The sequence below is a fragment of the Eleutherodactylus coqui genome, chromosome 6, assembly GCF_035609145.1.
Source record: "Eleutherodactylus coqui strain aEleCoq1 chromosome 6, aEleCoq1.hap1, whole genome shotgun sequence".
Lineage (NCBI taxonomy): Eukaryota > Metazoa > Chordata > Amphibia > Anura > Eleutherodactylidae > Eleutherodactylus > Eleutherodactylus coqui.
In genome coordinates, this window is record NC_089842.1 from 236,957,057 (window position 1) to 236,977,775 (window position 20,719).

General features: G+C 43.1%; 1 protein-coding gene across 1 annotated transcript in view; it reads right to left on the reverse strand.

The window, feature by feature from the left end:
• Positions 1 to 6,204: 6,204 nt before the first annotated feature.
• The window catches only part of LOC136571905 (scavenger receptor cysteine-rich type 1 protein M130-like), a 221,109-nt gene continuing 206,594 nt past the window's right edge, over positions 6,205 to 20,719 (reverse strand). The window contains exons 8-9 of the mRNA XM_066572522.1: positions 8,159 to 8,212; positions 6,205 to 6,533 (exon numbers count right to left, since the gene is read on the reverse strand). Coding sequence (XP_066428619.1) covers positions 6,205 to 6,533; positions 8,159 to 8,212 — 383 coding nt within the window. The remainder of the gene's footprint in view (positions 6,534 to 8,158; positions 8,213 to 20,719) is intronic.

Sequence of the window (20,719 nt, forward strand, 5' to 3'; positions counted from 1 at the left end):
CATGTAGTTGCATATTTGCTGTGTTTCTACATGTTCCCATTGACAGGGGATCTGTCTTCCTGCTTCTTTTTTTTTCTTTTCAAATTCGCGAGATATAGTGAGGGGTTTGAATAGTCTGAAAAAAAAAAACATTCATACACAACAGTGCTCCATAGTGGGAAGCATAGTTGCATATAGACCAGTCTGTTTAAGCCCTAAATCAAATATACATGAGCATTAGAGATGAGCGAGCCTACTCGGCCACGCCCCTTTTTCACCCGAGCGCCGCGATTTTCGAGTACTTCCGTACTCGGGTGAAAAGATTCAGGGGGCACCGTGGGTGACTGGGGGGTTGCAGCGGGGAGTGGGGGGGGGGAGAGGGAGAGATAGAGGGCTCCCACCTGTTCCCCACTGCTACCCTCCGCCACGCCTCCCCCCGCCCCCCGGCGTCCCCCGAATCTTTTCACCCGAGTACAGAAGTACTCGAAAATCGCGGTGCTCGATCGAGTAATTACTCGAAACGACTATACTCGCTCATCTCTAATCTCATGCAAGCTGAGTGATTATGCATGTTACATTCAAAGTGTGTGACTTGGCATTACTGACTTTTGATATAAGGACTTTTAAAGTATAACTTTTATGTAATTATGGTTAATTTATTTATTTATTTTTGCATATATGACCTTTGGTCTCATCTATCTGTAAGATCCCCTTTCAGAATGTGCTCCATGATTGAATGCTACTGAATGCCATTCAGTGAACGTCTTATGCCATACATGCGGTCATTGAACAGCCATTAGAGGCGGCATACTGCTATATGAAATGTGAGCATGTTGCATTTGAAAGCCCCGATCATGGAGCTAAGAACGAAGTCCCATGACCATATGTAAAATTGTGCAGGCATCAGCGATTTGCGCTATGCCCAAGGTATCGGCGCATTTTACTGTACTTTTAACGCATTCAGGCCAGGGTTTTTTTTGCATATGAGACACTGGCATGCTCTGATTTAATGAGTTCCAGATGTGTTCTTTTTTTCATGGAATTACAAAGCATAAAGCAAATGTGCACAAAAATAGAGCACGCTGCATTTTTTTCCCCACACGCAAAAAGCGAGCAAGAAAAGGAAATCAGGACTAACCTATTGAAATCAATGTGTTCTATTCTCTGCGTATTGTGTACGCATGTATGTTAGTATGAGGCTGCCCTAAATGAGCAGCTGGCAACAATGAGATCCTTTTAAAAAGATTAAAATAAATAAATTGCCGCGTCCTGATGGCGTACACTCCCGGGTTTTGAGAGGATTGAGTAATGTGATAGACCATTGTTTCTTATATGTAACGAGATCAACCAGTGTCAGGCAGCTGCTGCCAAGGGAATACACCAATGGAAATCAATGATGTAGTATGCTGTATGCTAACATAATTTGAACTGAAAATTCACCCATGTGAATGGACCCTTAAATTCAGTTATGCTCATTTTTTAAGTTCATAACCCCCAGGCAAACTATGCACGATGACATGAGAGATCAGACAAGACAGCCATTAATTTTAATTTTCTTCAATTTAAACTACTATACAATGAGAATAGTGCATACATTAGATAATCTGCAGACATAATGGAAATAATAGAATATTCCTGTTTTCATAGCTCTAGTATAGCCCATTAATATTGCTGTAGAATGGTGAAGGACAAACTCTGGGCACCCCTGCAGATCAGCTGTTTGGGGCTCAGTACCGGGGCAGAGCTGCAACCTCTTTGTTGTTTACATTGGCCATCCACTGATTCCTACTGCACAAGATGTACTATTTGTAGCAGCTGCGCTTTGTATTAAAGCCTTGTTCTATTTGAGGGTATTCGTACAAATGCAGAATCTGATCAGGTACCAAAGTATAAAAGTATATACCAAAATATAAAACACAGATTCTACTTCTCTTTTGTTAATGCACTCAAACTTAATCTGAGCTTGATCCATACTTGCCTGAATAGAGGCCTTATGGATTCTTCATTGGGTTTTGGCAGGGTGCTGTTCAGGAAATAGGATACAAAATGCATCCAGCAGCACACAGATGCCAACATATGCTGCCCAATGTTCACAAAATCCACACATGTTATGCCCAAGTTTAATCCATGAAGAATGAGAATAGGACATGCAGCATTTTTTCTCACACAGCCCATCTGTTTGTATGAAAAACAGCCCATGTAAATAGCCAAATTGGCTACTATGCGTCCATATATTATCTGTGGAATACATGTACAGCACACAGCCCATAAATATGACCAACTAAGTTAGCCCTCGAAGGTATGAAAGTATCAAGGCAATCTGGGGAAAAGACCCAGATGTGTGTCTGTATGTTGTACAAGTACAAACCTTTCCAAAATGGTCCCAGCTGTCTATTGTTCTCATGAGCAGCAACTACTCCAGGGCTTACAGGCCGAGACAGATGTTCAGCATCCACATCGACATATCCATGTTCTTCTTCTGGTTACAAAATCACAATGAGAGATTGTTAATTTCAGTATAAATAAAACAATGTAGCCCGCGCTCATAGGAACCAATACAGTTCACACGTGTGCAAAGAAACTTACTTCTGCGGGAGGTCCTTGTCCTTGAGACCTCCCCATAACATCATATGGCAAAATAAAGTGGAGGATTTCCCAGATCTTCTAACAGCAAAGTTTATTTTCTTCAAAAGACATGCATTCACAAACTTGACAAATAGGTTATGCAGATGGATAGATGGTTGCTGTTAGAAGATCAGATAACAGGGGCCTGGGTGTCTACCTTAAAGGTAACCATCACATGTCGTTCGACGGATATGCACAAATTAAGGCAATGAGTTACAGATACCAATATAGGGTTGAGTCAGTGAATAATAATATGGGTTTGGACAAAAAGAAGATAACTGAGACGGAGCAAGTAAGGTATAAAATGTAACTACAACTACCCCAAGCAGTCTGTTTCCTCAAGCACAGCACCCACCCTAAAATGGGCAACCCCACTACTGTAGAAAGCCTGAAAACCAGTTTGAGAATTATAGGCAACAACTACTCTAAACTGTAATTTCTTGACACTAAGTAAATTCACAAAACTATATTGAATCATAGAATCATAGAATGGTAGGGTTGGAAGGTGGCTCCAGGGCCAGTTGGTCCAACCCCCTCTCAATGCAGGATTCACTAAATCATCCCAGAGAGATATTTGTCCAGCCTTTCTTTGAACATTTCCATTGAAGGAGAGCTCACCAAAGTATTCACAGTACCCTAAACTAATACATTAGGCCCCAGTGAGAAGTCTGTCTTCTTGTTGACTAAGTCCATACTGCTGAACCCTAAAATCACAGGACTCCATAGGACATAACCCTGTATCATATGGTCCAGGAATGGCATTGCGATGTGACTCTGGACCAGAGATGACCACAACCACACTGCCAAAGCTGTGACAATAATAGAAGTTATGCATATTACATTTTTGAATGTGGGTCATTGAACCAGGGGTTTATTCTGATTATCATAATTATAGTCTGGAAAGGATTCTCCTCCCTAATATGAGGTAATTGCCGTCGGCCCCCTAAGGGTGTTTTCTTTCCTCTGGATCAACAATATAGAATTTCAGATTGACATTGATGGACCTGTGTCTTTTTGCAACAAGTGTGAAATAGTGCTGCAAGAAAGCAACTGAGTTCTTCCATTCATGTGCTACACTTTCCAAGAGTCATGGTATATGTAAGATGCATGATAATTGGTGGGGGTCTGACCTGCAGTACTACCAGCAATACTGAGAGCAAAGCATGAATAAGTGGAAAACAATCACTCAATGTTAAAGTACAGAAACAACAGCCATTCACATGATAACTTGCTGTAGTGAGGATTTTGAACATCTATGGGGATGATAGTTGTCTTGTGAGACCCTTACATGAGTTATACAGAACATTCTTCTTAAATGAATACTTACAAGTTCCTTACCTGTTTTCTGGGACAAGCTCTTGTTTATCTCCATCAATGCAAAATCAATTTCTTCATACACCGGGTCTTGGAGAGAAATGGAAGTGAAGTTTCTGAGGACTGAGCTTAGAATTTAATGTTATATACAGAAATAATATAATATGAGATCTGTAGAGCTTCATACAGATAAGTCATGGAACCAACACACAACCAGACACAATGAACTCCATCATGTATAGGACATGGTAGTCAGGTCTGGTAATGACTTCTCTATTGATATATACATTGGTCATGGGAATATTTGGATTTGAATATTATTATTATTACTAAACTCACCTTTTTTATACCACTTGGATTGTCTTATCAAGTATACTATTGCAATGACTGCAATACCAAGAAGGAGCAGGGAAATAATGGAGATCATAAGGAACGCATTAGAGATAGTGGAGGAAGATGGCAGTGCTGGACGCTGAGCTATAAGAAAAAAGAAATAAATGCAGAATTACAATAATGACATCCATGGTATACATCAGTGTTTCTAAACTCCAGTCCTCACTCCCCACCCAACAGGTCATGTTTTAAGGATTTCTTCAGTATTGCACAGGTGATGTACTTATTGTCAGTGCCTCAGACATTGCTAGAGGATATCCTGAAAACATGACCTGTTGGGGGGCACTGAGGACTGGAGTTGAGAAACACTGGTATACACATATATGGACGTATATGGACACAAGTATTTGGACAGTGTAGAAAATCAGCAAATATGTAAATGCTGTGAAAGGCATGGATAAAATAAAAAGCTGCGCATTTTGTAATAACTATTCATTATATTCAATATTCGTGAGATGAACTGGAGTGACGGGTACAACACTGCCACCTACGCCAATCTTCACAACAACCTCTTCTCACAGCCTTGCACGAGGAATGTCAAGCTATTCCTGCCCAGACTTACAGAGAACTTGTGGAAAGTATGTCTTGATGTGTTGCAGCTGCAATACAAGCAAGAGGACGGCCGACACGTTACTAAATAGAATAATCAGCCAATCACAGGCAGCTCTCGCCGAATAAATGATGGGCGAGAGCTGCCTGTGATTGGCTAAGCACCTCAGCCAATCACCATCAGCTCTTTCAGCAGGCGGGGATTTTAAATCCCTGCCGGCTGATAGATCACCACCACAGAGCAGGGGACAGCAGGAAAAGACGCAGCTGAGCCCCGGCAGCTGAAGAGAGGCGAGTATGTATTTTTTTACACCACTTTTACTGGATTTTCAGGGAAGGGCTTATATTTAAAGCCCTTCCCTGAAATCAATTGATAGGGTGCCGGCAACAGAATCCTCTACCGCAACTGTCATGTGTGACAGCTGCGGTAGAGAATTGAAGAATTCCTCTGCTGCATCTGTCACAGATGTGACAGATGCACCAGCAGGGAATTCTTTTTACTAGCTGGGATGAAGGAAACATCTGCCGCATACGGCAGATGTGTTCTTCATCCCCGCGGGGGACACGGCAGCTGTGGAGAGGTAAGTTTATTTTTAATTTTTATTTTTTTTACACAAAAATTTTTGTTTTTTAGGGAAGGGCTTATAAGTAAAGCCCTTACCTGAAAAACAATGCAGGGGTGCCAGCAGATCACTGTTTTCAATGGAGCCCCCTGCAGCCACTGCATCTCCATTGAAAACAATGCACAGACCAGCATTCACGCGTGCTTTTGCACGTACATGGGTGAGCACTTATGTACGCTCCTATGTATGCACAAAAACACGCTCGTGGGAAGCCACCCTTAGTACATAAGTTACTCATGTATCATATTCTCTAGTATCAATTTGTTTCATTAATAAGTGTAAGATACTTATTACAGTCAATATTCTTATGAGACAGGGTTATACTATGTTTTATTGATATGTGGTATAGACAGTGATTCATATTTTATAATCAGACAGTTTTGTGCAGCAACAGTTAGTATCAGTTATTATATCTTAGTCAATTTTTTTTTTGTTATGTTACCTGGCGTTGGGGTCAGGGCAGTAGGAGTAACATTGTTGTCGGGACCTACAAGTGACAGAATCAGAAGTAATGGTCAAAGTACAAATAGATTCCTATTCAGCAGATTCATTTGTTGTGTAATATATAACCTGATCTATCATATTATATTATTCGTATATCTACAGAAGCCGATCCATGATACCTACTAAATCTCTTTACTCATTGATCTATAATGTATTGATAACAGGATATGAAGTCTAACTCAAAGAGTTTGATAATTGCCTGAGGCATTTAGACATATTAAGACTTGCCCATACCAAGACATATAACTCCTGCATCTTCCTTATGGAGACAATCACTTTTATTCCAGCGTTTAGCCCAACAATCCTGTAGAGCTTGCTCATATCCTTTACATTGCACCTCACTCAGCCATATGGGACCTGCTCCTTTTCCATACATAGCTTCTGTAGTGGCGTTCACAGCGGAGCCGCATCCTATCTGTCGACAGACGACTTCTGCATCCTTGATATCCCAATCATCATCACAGACTGTTCCCCATTCTCCCTGGAAAAACACTTCTACTCTTCCTGAGCAGTTGTTTTCTACTCCAGTGAGACGAACCCTGTCATCTAGAGAAAGAAAGAAAGAAAGAAAGAAGGAGGAAAGGAGGAAGGAAGGAGGAAAGGAGGAAAGAAGGAGGAAAGAAGGAGGAAAGAAGGAGGAAAGAAGGAGGAAAGGAGGAGGAAAGAAGGAAAGAAAGAAGGAAAGAAAGAAGGAAAGAAAGAAGGAAAGAAAGAAAGAAAAAGGAAAGAAAGAAAAAGGAAAGAAAGAAAGAGTCTCAAATCATGTATCAGCACTCGTCCTAGAAGGCAATCCAGGTAGACCTGACTTGCTCATAATTGCTGTAATGCACCAACATTTAACATTAATTTGCGCCCTTCACATACAGTCATAACTTTAAAAAGTTTCCAGTAAATTGAAGCTGTGAAATGTTTGTCACTAGAGATGAGCGAGCATACTCACTAAGGCTAACTACTCGAGCGAGTAGTGCCTTATGCAAGTACCTTCCCGCTCGTCTTTAAAGATTTGGGTGACGGCGGGGGGCGGAAAGCGGTGGGGGAGAGCGGGGAGGAACAGGGGAGGAGATCTCACTCTCTCCCCCCCCGCTCCTCCCTGCTCACTCCCGCAACTCACCGCTCTTCCCCGCCGGCAACCGAATCTTTAGAGACGAGCGGGCAGGTACTCGCATAAGGCACTACTCGCTCGAGTAGTTTGCCTTAGCGAGTACACTTGGTCATCTCTATTTCTCACACTTCAGATCCTTTAAGCATGGGGTATATTTACACAAGGAGATCTAAGAGGATAAACTAATCACAGGATTTCATGTTCCTTTAACTCCCATTTTTTAGCTATAATTTGTGAAATAATTTGGTACAAATTGTTTACTTTATCAGCAGTGACACCACGCAGAAAATAAAGAATTACACATTAAGCTCAAATGGCTATTCTTATAACACATGGATATGCTCAGTCCTTTAGAGAAAAAGGCCCTTTGTAACCCCAATGTACTTTGTGTAAGTGATGGAGAAACTAAAAGGGGACAACTACTTCCTACTAACTCTATAATACAGTATTTTAAAACCAGAAGAACTGAAGGTGTCCTGAACAAGAATAACGAGGAAATGATATCAAACTGTCAATTACTAACTGATTGCATAAAATTCTAACTAATATAGGAAGGTTTTCTGAAAGATATAAATACAAGCTATCTAGAGATGAGTGAGCGTACTCGGCCACGCCCCTTTTTCGCCCGAGTACCGCGATTTTCAAGTACTTCCGTACTCGGGCAAAAAGATTCGGGGGGCGCCGTGGGTGAGTGGGGGGGGGTTGCAGTGGGGAGAGGGAGAGAGGGCTCCCCCCTGTTCCCCGCTGCTACCCCCCGTGCCGCCACGCCTCCCCCGCCCCCCGGCGCCCCCCGAATCTTTTCACCCGAGTACTGAAATACTCGAAAATCGCGGTGCTCGATCGAGTAATTACTCGAAACGAGTAGGTTCCCTCATCTCTAAAGCTATCCATTACTTATATCTTGTCTATGACACTACTGAACTATTTCCTCTAAAGTTATCTTCAAAACACTAAAGTTAATAGGGCAGAAAGTAAATGACCTGTAGTGAATATTCTCTGTTCTAATATACTACCCTATTGATGAGTTTGTATGATGTAAATGATTAGCCATTAATATATTGTTACTAACCTGAGGAAGACCGGGATGTTGGGAGGCTCTGAATAGATTTTCTGTTTCTCTCACCTTAATATCATAGAGAGAAATTATGAAATATGTTATATGCAAGATCCAAAGATGTGTAATATTCACATTTATTGAGAAATGACAAGAATGGAAAACAAAAGAACAATAGCTGAAACATTTTCAATAGATCAAAAAATATAATATGATAAAAATAGGGGGGTCCTGATGAAACATGGATTTCCATTATGACAGTTCAAAGGTTAATATTGCAGTTCAAAGGTTAATATTGCAGTTCAAGGGTTAATATTGCAGTTCAAAGGTTAATATTGCAGTTCAAAGGTTTATATTGCAGTTCAAAGGTTAATATTGTGATAACTGAATCTCAGAGAATGAAGGTAAAAAGAACAGCACTATAAGATCTTCCTCTAGCTTGTAGATGAGCAATGAAGCCTGTATAGAATTCTTCCAATATTTCTGGAAACAAATTTCTTCCCGCTGCTATACTGTAACATGTCTAAATTCTGACACTATTATAATTCCGTAATTTTATAAGCTTTAATGCATATCTATATTTGTAATAGATATGCTGTTATTTATTTAATATATGATTATTTTCCCCCTTTTTTAGCACCATCATCTTATTCAATGTGCCCCCCTTTCCCGGAGCGAGTCATAAATGAATGAGACTTCTCATTTTTTTATTACTTCCCTCTGTGGAACACACTTACCTTTTTTATTTGCTCTCAGCAGCACTAGACAATACATCTGCTGTACCGCATCACATATCAGGCTGATGGTACACAGTGAACCTCTGGCCACACACTTCTGGTTTTCAAAACACATGCCGATAAGGGACTGGCTCCATAGTAAGGCTTACCTACTACCTCTGTAGTACCTCAGAGTTAGGGTCCCACATCACTGCTATAGTCACCTTTTGGAAAATGTGTATATATCTTTAAATGTGTGAAATTGTGTGTATGTGACTTTAAATGTGTTAATTAGATGTGTTCCTATAACCTACAGCTGCATTAGTAGGCAGAATGCACCCTAACCTGCTTTCACACCTGTCGGTCACCCCTAGCTATTACAGGGATTGGATAATCAGATTTCCCCTAGTTTAGGATTGGTTGAGTTAAAATGTATAAAAGGTAGAGAGTGGTGGGGTTACTGAGTCTAGTCCTGGAGATAGTTGAAGGAAGACAGACAGAAATAGAGACCAGGGAAGAAGAAGGGAACCATCTTTACTCCAAAGCCAGTGTGCTGGGAAGCTAGAACGTTTAAGTGTGAGTACTAAAGCACAAGAATTGTTAGCAAGGACAGAAGAGAAAGGAGAAAAAAAGGGACAGAAGAAGAAAGAAAAGGAAATCAAGCCAGCAAATGATATGCAAGGCACAAGTCAAAGCCAGGGAGAAAAGCTGGGAGTTAAAGCATAGTATACCAGTATAAAGTTTTGTGTTAAGCCCCTGAGAAAAGTTCACACATAGTCACTGTTGGGAAGTGTAATTCCAAGTGTTCATCTATGTCAAGTGAATTTAATGTAAACCGTGTCATCACTTTAAGTCTAGACTGATCCTCTCTTCATGCAAATCAAGAGTTGAGTTGATTTACCATCTAAAGTCTGTGGCCTGGAGTCTCTTCCCATCATCAACATCGTGCACTGAGGTACCACACAACACTGCAGGCAAGCAAAGACTACTGCACCCATTTTTATTTAGTTCTCCACTTTTTGTATTTTTGTTTCTGCTCGTAACGAGTCCCTACCCGTATGCAAGCTGGCATCACTACAAAATAACATCTTTCCCTACCAGACTCCGTGGGTAGCAGGCTATAACAACTGCCTATTTATTTTTACCATTGCATGTGGCATACTGGCCCAGATAATGATTTTCCACATTTTCAGGTAGCAGCAGAGCCACCATTGACTGCCATCTTATACCCCACTGTATTACCCTTATTGTTGGTCTGCACTCGGTCCAGCTCCAATGTACGTTTGTACTGTATACATTTTGGAACTAGCACCTTAGATTAAAGTGAGTGTGCCATCATAAAGTGACCTATGACATAAATAACATTTTTGTGTTAAATATATTTTTAAAGAATTGTTGGTGTTTTTTTTTAAATTTCCGATCACAGTCTATGTATTTTTTTAAAGTCCTGAAATCCTGCATTTTTCCCACTGAAGCCTAACATTAGTCTGTCACTTCCTGATCTGTAGAAATTGTTTTTGCTGCAGTAATCTCACTAACATCACATGAAAGACTATACTGAAAGGTAACACCTATATGTAGTTAATACAGGATCCACCATTCAGAATAGGTGGATACTAGAGATGAGCGAGCACGCTCAGATACAGCAGTTACTCGAGCAAGCACCGTTCTTCTCGAGTAACTGCTTACTGGTCCAAGCAGGCTCAGGGAGGGGGGGGTGTGTGTGAGAGAGATCTCTCCCCCCCCCCCGCCAACTCCATTCACCCCCAGAGCCTGCTTGGACCGGTAAGCAGTCACTCGAGAAGAGCGATGCTCGCTCAAGTAACTGCTTTATCTGAGTGTGCTCGCTCATCTCTAGTGGATACCTTTTTAAAATAAATTATAAAATAACAGCAATCTAATGTTTAACCCATTTAGGACCAGGCACTGTAAATTTACGGTGCCTGGTTCTGGGCTTAAAGCTTAGCCGTATGTAAAATTACGGCGGTGCTTTAAGCCTCCTGGCTCTGCAATCAATCAGGGGCAGGACAGGTTATCAGCTGTTAGTGACAGATGAAAACCCTGAGGAGAAGGCAGGAGGGGTTTTTATCCCTTTTTGACTTCTGCTTTCCTGAGTACACAGCGCTCAATGAACACTGTACTAGACAGTGAAAGCGGAAGTGTAACGTAAACGCGGGGGATCCCTGCTACAGCAGAGCTGGAGAGTCATACTAGACCCTGGGCAGCTGTGCCAGTGACTAATGTCACTACAGGGGTTGTTTTCCCCTGTAAATTGGGGCTCCTATGGATGCCCCAGCTACAGTGGGAAAGTGTCAAATAAAAAAAAATGTGACTGTCCTCCAGAGGTCTTATATGACGTCATGGGGGACATAGATAGTAAAAACATAATTACATACATCAGTAAAACAAAATTCTAGAATAAAGCAAAAATATATACATAAAAAAGAAAATAACCCAAAGCCGATGCCAAGCAAAAACGCCGCTATAAGCGCCCTGTAATCTAAAACCATACATATTATATATCAAAATGTCCGAAATAAGATGAGGAACCCATACCCATACTTTATTTTAGTGTAAATATACTCATTTTAAAAAAAATAACTAGACATGTTAAAAATTTTTATTTAGCTTTTTACCCCCAATAAAACTAAAAAGCGGAAAAATTGTCAGTAAAAAAGATATTAAAAAATAGACCTATATGTCACGGAAAAAAAAAACTCAGCAATAATTTTGATAGCTAAAAGAAACAAAATAGAGCAGTAAAACCACCACATGCGTAAAATCCCTAAAAATTGTCTCGTCCATAAGGTACAAAACAGCCTGTTCCTTAAGGGGTTAATGAAATTGATGCAATTGATATCATGAAGTCAAAAAAGTCATGTAGAATATACTCTTAGATACATGAATACATTTGAATTAAAAATACTGTTTTAAAGATTGGTAAATTGGAACAGGATTTAGAAGATTACATGAGGCTGACCCGGACCATCAGAATATCCCGGTAAAAATATGAAGAAGAATGCAAATCCACTTAGGACATATGAAAACAAGTGTATGCCCACACAATTGAAAAGTGTAGACAGTAGATCCAATATAGAGGAGGTGATTGATTATTCCAATAGGCTTCTCTCATACAGGTCCAGCCAAAGGTTTAAAACTCAGCCATCCTTTAGGTCTCTATCTTGGGGAAAACCAGAATTTACACTTTCACTAATAGTAACTCCCACAGGAACATGGAAAGCCTTGAAAAAATGATCAACAGAAAGGCTCAACAGAGTAACACACTGAAGACAAGTCCTTTGGGCTTAAATAGGCCTCATGAAGGACCTGAGGATACTAGACTTACTTCCTTAGGTACCCAAGGAACCCAAAAATCTTCAGGAGAGACTTCTAACCTCTCTTATGCATTTTTTTCGGAGACATTTTTTTATTAAAGGCATTGTAAAATAATGTAAATAGAATACTGTTTGTTGTACTTCAAATGACAAAAGCCACTTCACATGTTGAGGTAGAGAATCTGATTTACTAATATTCTAGAGGATTCATTTACTAAGGGCTTCAAATCAGCAGGCAATTTTCACGCTATACAGAATAAAGAATCATTAATTAAGGCCTTCTGCAACAAACTTTTAGAGGACTTTAAAACTTTGAAGAGAGAAAAAAATAGACAGTGTAGAAATTTAAAAAGTAACCACTTTTGAAAAACTTTTGACATGTTAGACAGACAGTGGGGGCTACAGTGCTCATCCAAGTGCTTGTTCCTCTTTAGTTGTCTTTACTGCTTTTAGGCTACATCTGATAACTGAAGATGGGTCTCATAGACATCTATGGACACTTCTATAGACTTCTATTAGGCCATCTTCAGCTGCCAGAAGGAGCTGAAAAGGAGTGAAGATAAAATATCATTTGTGATCTACCTTATCACATGCCCGTGTGGTTTAAGATACACCAGAGAGACCACTATGAAGGTTTGGGCGCGAATAGTGAAGCACAATCAGGACAAAAAAAATGGAATTGCCGGTCTCCAGACACCATGTGGAACATAAGCATGCAATCAGCCAGTTTAAATATAGGGTGATCGACCATATCCCATTGTTACCCAGGGGAGGCGACCGATGCTTACTGTTAAAAAAACATGAATTAAAGTGAATTATTGAACTGGCGACCATGTCCGCTATAGGGATAAATTTAGAATATGCCAATATGCCTCATATTTGAAGGCTGTTTTGTCATTGATGTCAGAGTAGAATTAATTGTCATATGTTAATTGTTTTTATATTTTTGTGTTTTTTTTATGTTTTTGTGATCTTTAATGTATTTTTATGCTTACCCATGTTTGTTTGTCATTCCAGGTATATATATGTATGGCCAGAGACTTCATCACTCACTCCTCTCTCCGAAACACATAAGGACATTATTGCTATTGACACTATTATTACTGACTTTCCCCTGGACTTTGTATCACGACTTTATATCATATATGTAGTGTAGACGCCACAATAGAATTGGTGTAATAATCCATTCATTCTCATTCTCTCTCTCTCTCTCTCTCTCTCTCTCTCTCTCTCTCTCTCTCTCTCTCTCTCTCTCTCTCTCTCTCTCTCTCTCTCTCTCTATATATATATATATATATATATATATATATATAATGTACCAAATCTAGATAAGGAAGAGGTTTGAGTGGCAAATCGAATTTCTGGTTCAAACTCAACATGGATGATGGGTTCAGTGAGATGGACCAGCAAGTCGGTTCACTAAAGGGTTCAGATTCTAAATATGAATTACATTTTGTAACCAAATCTGAACCCTTTAGCAAACCGACTTGCTGGTCCATCTCACTGAACTCATCATCCATGTTGAGTTTGAACCAGAAATTCGATTTGCCACTCAAACTTTTTCCTTATCTCCATTTGGAGTTGACTTCTCAGACTAGGGGTTAAGCCACTTTAGGTCGTGTTATATGCTGACCCCACACTTTTGTCGGTATACCCAGTCCTGAATATTCCTAAACAAAGGGGGTTATCTACCAGACCTTCACTGCCCCTATTTAAGCATTGCAACACCTCACACCTATGATGAATCGTGCAGTCTCTATATACGATTGCTGTTTTTACCCGGCAGGGTGGTTACTCACGATTTTGCACTTTTAGAGAGGTGGAGACATATATAGTAATCAGCTCTTTTACGCTGCCAGGAACAAGCTCACACTGGCACTGTAGTCATTATTACATAGGTGAAGGGGAGAGTTCTGTAGGCTATTGTCAGGACCTTTATTGTAGGTGCTGAAGATAGTACATAGCCTACCGCTAGTGTATATGCACGTGGGTGATGCAATTTTCTTGCATCAGCCTCACTTGATACATGTTTGTTTGTCTTTTGCTACTGGTCCTAAAAAAACAGATTTCAAGTTTTTAAATTGTATTTAATAAAGGTTATATTTTAAAGGGGTCCTCTCCCGTGACAGAGTTCAAGAGTAGAATGAAGAGTTGGCTCCATTATTACGCAGCTGTTAGCAAGGGGCATGTGTAGTAGTGGGGGGTGGGTGGGCTGACATGTCTAGCAATGATTACACAGCTATGATTGATTAAACACAAAAAGGTCTATTTAGGGCTAACTAAAATGTGAATTAGAGGCTGTGAGGGTCAGCAAGTAGTAAATCAGCTATTGCATAGCCTGGCATGTCATGTTATAAATACATGACCTTGGGCATCGGCGCTAGGGATCAGGGAATCTCTCGTTAATAAAATGGTGCACTAGTAAATAATTTCCTTTAAAATCATCTGTAAAGAAGCTTAAAATGCACTCATAAGATAATCTGCGAGCTATGCAATAAAATAGAAACATGCAATAATGTCCGCAGAACACACCATCTGTATCTTTTATTTGATTATTCTGATATGTGTATGTGGGACATTTCCTTTTTAAAAAGTCTATAAATGCTGAAGGAAAGGGCTTTTGCTAGTCAGCGCTAATTGTAGCTGTCGAAAAAGATGTCTCTCCCATCAATACATAGCACTATTAACACCCAATGACATCCTCACTGGCTTGAATCATCAGTGTTTACTATGTACGCTGCTGGTTTTTGATGTCAATTATAGCTTGCTAAGAAATCTCATGGAAATACATCTGCAAATAGACATCTAGTATAAGGATTAGAGATGAGCGAACGTACTCGTCCGAGCTTGATATTCGTGCGAATATTAGGGTGTTCGGGATGCTCGTTACTCTTAACGAGCACCACGCGGTGTTCCGGTTACTTTCAGTTTCCTCTCTGAGACGTTACCGCGCTTTTCTGGCCAATTGAAAGACAGGGAAGGCATTACAACTTCCCCCTGTGACGTTCAAGCCCTATACCACCCCCCTGCTGTGAGTGGCTGGGGCGATCAGATGTCACCCGAGTATAAAAGTCGGCCCCTCCCGCGGCTCGCCTCAGATGTCTTGTGAGTTAGCTGAGGGAAAGTGCTGCTGGTGCCGGAGCTGCTGTAGGGAGAGTGTTAGTAGTGAGTGTAGGCTTCAAGAACCCCAACGGTCCTTCTCAGGGCCACATCTATCCGTGTGCAGTACTGTGGAGGGTGCTGTTAGCAGTGTTGCACAATTTTTTTTTTTTCAAAATCGGCAGTCTGCAGAGCATTGCGCCTTGCAGTAATACTACAGGGACAGAAGTGGTGCTTAGGTAGGGAGAGTGTTAGGAGTGAGTGTAGGCTTCAAGAACCCCAACGGTCCTTCTTAGGGCCACATCTATCCGTGTGCAGTACTGTGCAGGCTTCTGTTAGCAGTGTTGCATATTTTTTTCTTTTCAAAATCGGCTGTCTGCAGAGCATTGCGCCTTGCAGTAATACTACAGGGAGAGAATTGTGTAGGCAGGGCCAGAAGACATATATTATTGATTGAATATAGTCAGTGGGCCCTCCGTTTCCCAAAAAGGGAAAAATTGTATTTGTCCTGCAGTCTTGCGCCAATTTATTTCCTGCCTGGGAAAAGTAACCGCTGTGCTGCACTTCATATAACTGCATTTCTGTTCAACACATATCTTATCTGATTGAATATAGTCAGTGGGCCCTCCGTTTCCCAAAAAGGGAAACATTCTATTTGTCCTGCAGGCTTGCGCCAATTTATTTGCTGCCTGTGAAAAGTCTCCGCTGTGCTGCACTTCATATAACTGCATTTCTGTGCAACACATATCTTATCTGATTGAATATAGTCAGTGGGCCCTCCGTTTCCCAAACATTCTATTTGTCCTGCAGGCTTGCGCCAATTTATTTTCTGCCTGTGAAAAGTCTCCGCTGTGCTGCACTTCATATAACTGCATTTCTGTGCAACACATATCTTATCTGATTGAATATAGTCAGTGGGCCCTCCGTTTCCCAAAAAGGGAAACATTCTATTTGTCCTGCAGGCTTGCGCCAATTTATTTGCTGCCTGTGAAAAGTAACCGCTCTGCTGCACTTCATATAACTGCATTTCTGTGCAACACATATCTTATCTGATTGAATATAGTCAGTGGGCCCTCCGTTTCCCAAAAAGGGAAACATTCTATTTGTCCTGCAGGCTTGTGCCAATTTATTTTCTGCCTGTGAAAAGTCTCCGCTGTGCTGCACTTCATATAACTGCATTTCTGTGCAACACATATCTTATCTGATTGAATATAGTCAGTGGGCCCTCCGTTTCCCAAAAAGGGAAACATTCTATTTGTCCTGCAGGCTTGCGCCAATTTATTTGCTGCCTGTGAAAAGTAACTGCTCTGCTGCACTTCATATAACTGCATTTCTGTGCAACACATATCTTATCTGATTGAATATAGTCAGTGGGCCCTCCGTTTCCCAAAAAGGGAAGCATTCAATTTGTCCTGCAGGCTTGCGCCAATTTATTTGCTGCCTGTGAAAAGTAACTGCTCTGCTGCACTTCATATAACTGCATTTCTGTGCAACACATATCTTATCTGATTGAATATAGTCAGTGGGCCCTCCGTTTCCCAAAAAGGGAAACATTCAATTTGTCCTGCAGGCTTGCGCCAATTTATTTGCTGCCTGTGAAAAGTCTCCGCTCTGCTGCACTTCATATAACTGCATTTCTGTGGAACAGATTTCTTATCTGATTGAATATAGTCAGTGGGCCTTTTCTTTTTAAAAAAAAGGGAAAAAATCTATGTGCTCTGCCTCTGTCAGTCCTCAGCGTTCTGTGTACGTGTGTGGTGGGTGGAGATAGTAAACAAATCATACGCAGCCAGCTACGTTTAACAGCAGGCTTGCGCCAATTTATTTCCTGCCTGGGAAATCAAATCACTGGTAATACACCATGCTGAGGGGTAGGGGTAAGCCTATAGGACGTGGACGCGGGCGAGGACGCAGAGGCCCAAGTCAGGGTGTGGGCACAGGCCGAGCCAGTGCGGTGGCCAGGGGTAGAGGCAGGGCCAGACCGAATAATCCACCAACTGTTTCCCAAAGCGCCCCCTCGCGCCATGCCACCCTGCACAGGTCAAGGTGCTATACGGTGTGGCAGTATTTCACAGAGACGCCTGACGACCGACGAACAGTGGTGTGCAACCTTTGTCGCGCCAAGATCAGCTGGGGAGGCACCACCAACAGCATGCGCAGGCATATAATGGCCAAGCACCCCACAAGGTGGGACGATGCCCGTTCACCGCCTCCGGTTTGCACCACTGCCTCTCCCCCTGTGCCCCAACCTGCCACTGAGATCCAACCCCCCTCTGAAGACACAGGCACTACCGTCTCCTGGCCTGCACCCACATCCTCACCTCCGCTGTCCTCGGCCCCATCCAGCAATGTCTCTCAGCGTAGCGTCCAGACGTCGCTAGCGCCACAGTTTGAGCGCAAGCGCAAGTACGACGCCACGCACCCGCACGCTCAAGCGTTAAACGTGCACATTGCAAAATTGATCAGCCTAGAGATGCTGCCGTATAGGCTTGTGGAAACAGAGGCTTTCAAAAGCATGATGGTGGCGGCGGCCCCGCGCTACTCGGTTCCCAGTCGCCACTACTTTTCCCGATGTGCCGTCCCAGGCCTGCACGACCACGTCTCCCGCAACATTGTATGCGCCCTCACCAACGCGGTTACTGCCAAGGTCCACTTAACAACAGACACGTGGACAAGCACAGGCGGGCAGGGCCACTGTATCTCCCTGACGGCACATTGGGTGAATTTAGTGGAGGCTGGGACAGAGTCAGAGCCTGGGACCGCTCACGTCCTACCCACCCCCCGAATTGCGTGCCCCAGCTCGGTGGTGGTATCTGCGGGGGTGTATGCTTCCTCCACTAAACCACCCTCCTCCTCCTCCTACGCAACCTCTGTCTCGCAATCAAGATGTGTCAGCAGCAGCACGTCGCCAGCAGTCGGTGTCACGCGGCGTGGCAGCACAGCGGTGGGCAAGCGTCAGCAGGCCGTGCTGAAACTACTCAGCTTAGGAGAGAAGAGACACACGGCCCACGAACTGCTGCAGGGTCTGACAGAGCAGACCGACCGCTGGCTTGCGCCGCTGAGCCTCCAACCGGGCATGGTCGTGTGTGACAACGGCCGTAAGCTGGTGGCGGCTCTGCAGCTCGGCAGCCTCACGCACGTGCCATGCCTGGCCCATGTGTTTAATTTGGTGGTTCAGCGCTTTCTGAAAAGCTACCCCCACTTGTCATACCTGCTCGGAAAGGTGCGCCAGCTCTGCGCACATTTCCGCAAATCACACACGCACGCTGCCACCCTGCGGACCCTGCAACATTGGTTTAATCTGCCAGTGCACCGACTGCTGTGCGACGTGCCCACACAGTGGAACTCTACGCTCCACATGTTGGCCAGACTCTATGAGCAGCGTAGAGCTATAGTGAAATACCAACTCCAACTTGCGCGGCGCCGTGGGAGTCAGCCTCCTCAATTATTTACAGAAGAGTGGGCCTGGTTGGCAGCCATCTGCCAGGTCCTTGGAAAATTTGAGGAGTCTACCCAGGTGGTGAGCGGCGATGCTGCAATCATTAGCGTCACCATTCCTCTGCTATGCATCTTGAGAAGTTCCCTGCAAAGCATAAAGGCAGACGCTTTGCGCTCGGAAACGGAGGTAAGTTATTCACTTACCCACTCCGTTGTTGGCGTCCTCGTCTCCATGGCACCGACTAACGCTGCCTTCTCTTCCAATTAGACGCGCTTGCGCTGTGCGGTCTTCTGCTCTGTTGAATGGGGCCGCTCCGGCGTGCTCGCGCCGCCGAGGTCTTCTGCGCATGCGCAGACCAGCGCTCCGGCGCGAGCACGCCGGAGAAGCCCCATTAGCAGAGCAGACGACCGCACAGCGCAATCACGTCTAATTGGAGGAGAAGGCAGCGTTAGTCGGCGCCATGGAAACGAGGACGCCAGCAACGGAGTGGGTAAGTGAATAACTTCTGTATGACTCATATTTAATGCACGATGTATATTACAAAGTGCATTATTATGGCCATACAGAAGTGTATAACCCCACTTGCTTTCGCGGGACAACCCCTTTAAGTATTTTGCCTTTTTTTTTTAAAAATGGTGAGGTGAAAAACCAGAGACACCGTATGCAGCGGATATAATGTATACTGTTTCCCTCTGGCGGGATGACGACAATGATGTTACGGAACGCACAGCAGAGCCAGGAAACAATTATGCGCAAGCCTGTAGTGAGACCTAGGTGTGTATGACTGAGCTGCTGGAATTCACAGCGCAGAACCAGTGAAGTGGACAAAGCCCAGTGGTAGGCCTTAAGTATTTTGCCTCAATTTTTTAAAATGGTGAGGTTAAAAACCAGAGACACCGTATGCAGCGGATATAATGTATACTCTTTCCCTCTGGCGGGATGACGACAATGATGTTACGGAACGCACAGCAGAGCCAGGAGACAATTATGCGCAAGCCTGTAGTGAGACCTAGGTGTGTATGACTGAGCTGCTGGAATTCACAGCGCAGAACCAGTGAAGTGGACAAAGCCCAGTGGTAGGCCTTAAGTATTTTGCCTCAATTTTTTAAAATGGTGAGGTGAAAAACCAGAGACACTGTATGCAGCAGATATAATGTATACTGTTTCCCTGTGGCAGGATGACGACAATGATGTTACGGAACGCACAGCAGAGCCAGGAAACAATTATGCGCAAGCCTGTAGTGAGACCTAGGTGCGTATGACTGAGCTGCTGGAATTCACAGTGCAGAACCAGTGAAGTGGACAAAGCCCAGTGGTAGTCCTTAAGTATTTTGCCTCAATTTTTTAAAATGGTGAGGTGAAAAACCAGAGACACCGTATGCAGCGGATATAATGTATACTGTTTCCCTGTGGCGGTATGACGACAATGATGTTACGGAATGCAGAGCAGAGCCAGGAAACAATTATGCGCAAGCCTGCTGTAACGCTTAGCTGAGTATTAATTAGCGACTGCTACCCCCAGCAGACACGCAGTAAACTGAAGACGGTCACAGGCAGCCCAAATACAGTATGTTTTTGCAAAACGTCCACTGCCTATATAGCCAGTATACCTCTTTCCCTGTACCACTGACCCTGCCTCACCAGTACTGCCCCTATACTCTGTAAAAGGGCTGCAGACTGAGGACGCTATGGTCTGCACGCCCGATATACAAAAAAAACAGTACAACACTGCTAAAAGCAGCCTCAACAGTACTGCACACGGTCAGATGTGGCCCTAAGAAGGACCGTTGGGGTTCTTGAAGACTGAAATAACACCTAACACTCTCCCTATAGCAGCAGCAGCATCAACAGCACTTTCCCTGATCTCTGTCAGCGTGCATCTGTGCCAAGCCGCGGGCGGGGCAGATTTAAATTCTTGGGTGTCATCTGATCTCCCCAGCCACTCACTGCAGGGGGGGTGGGATAGGGCTGGAACATCACAGGAGGA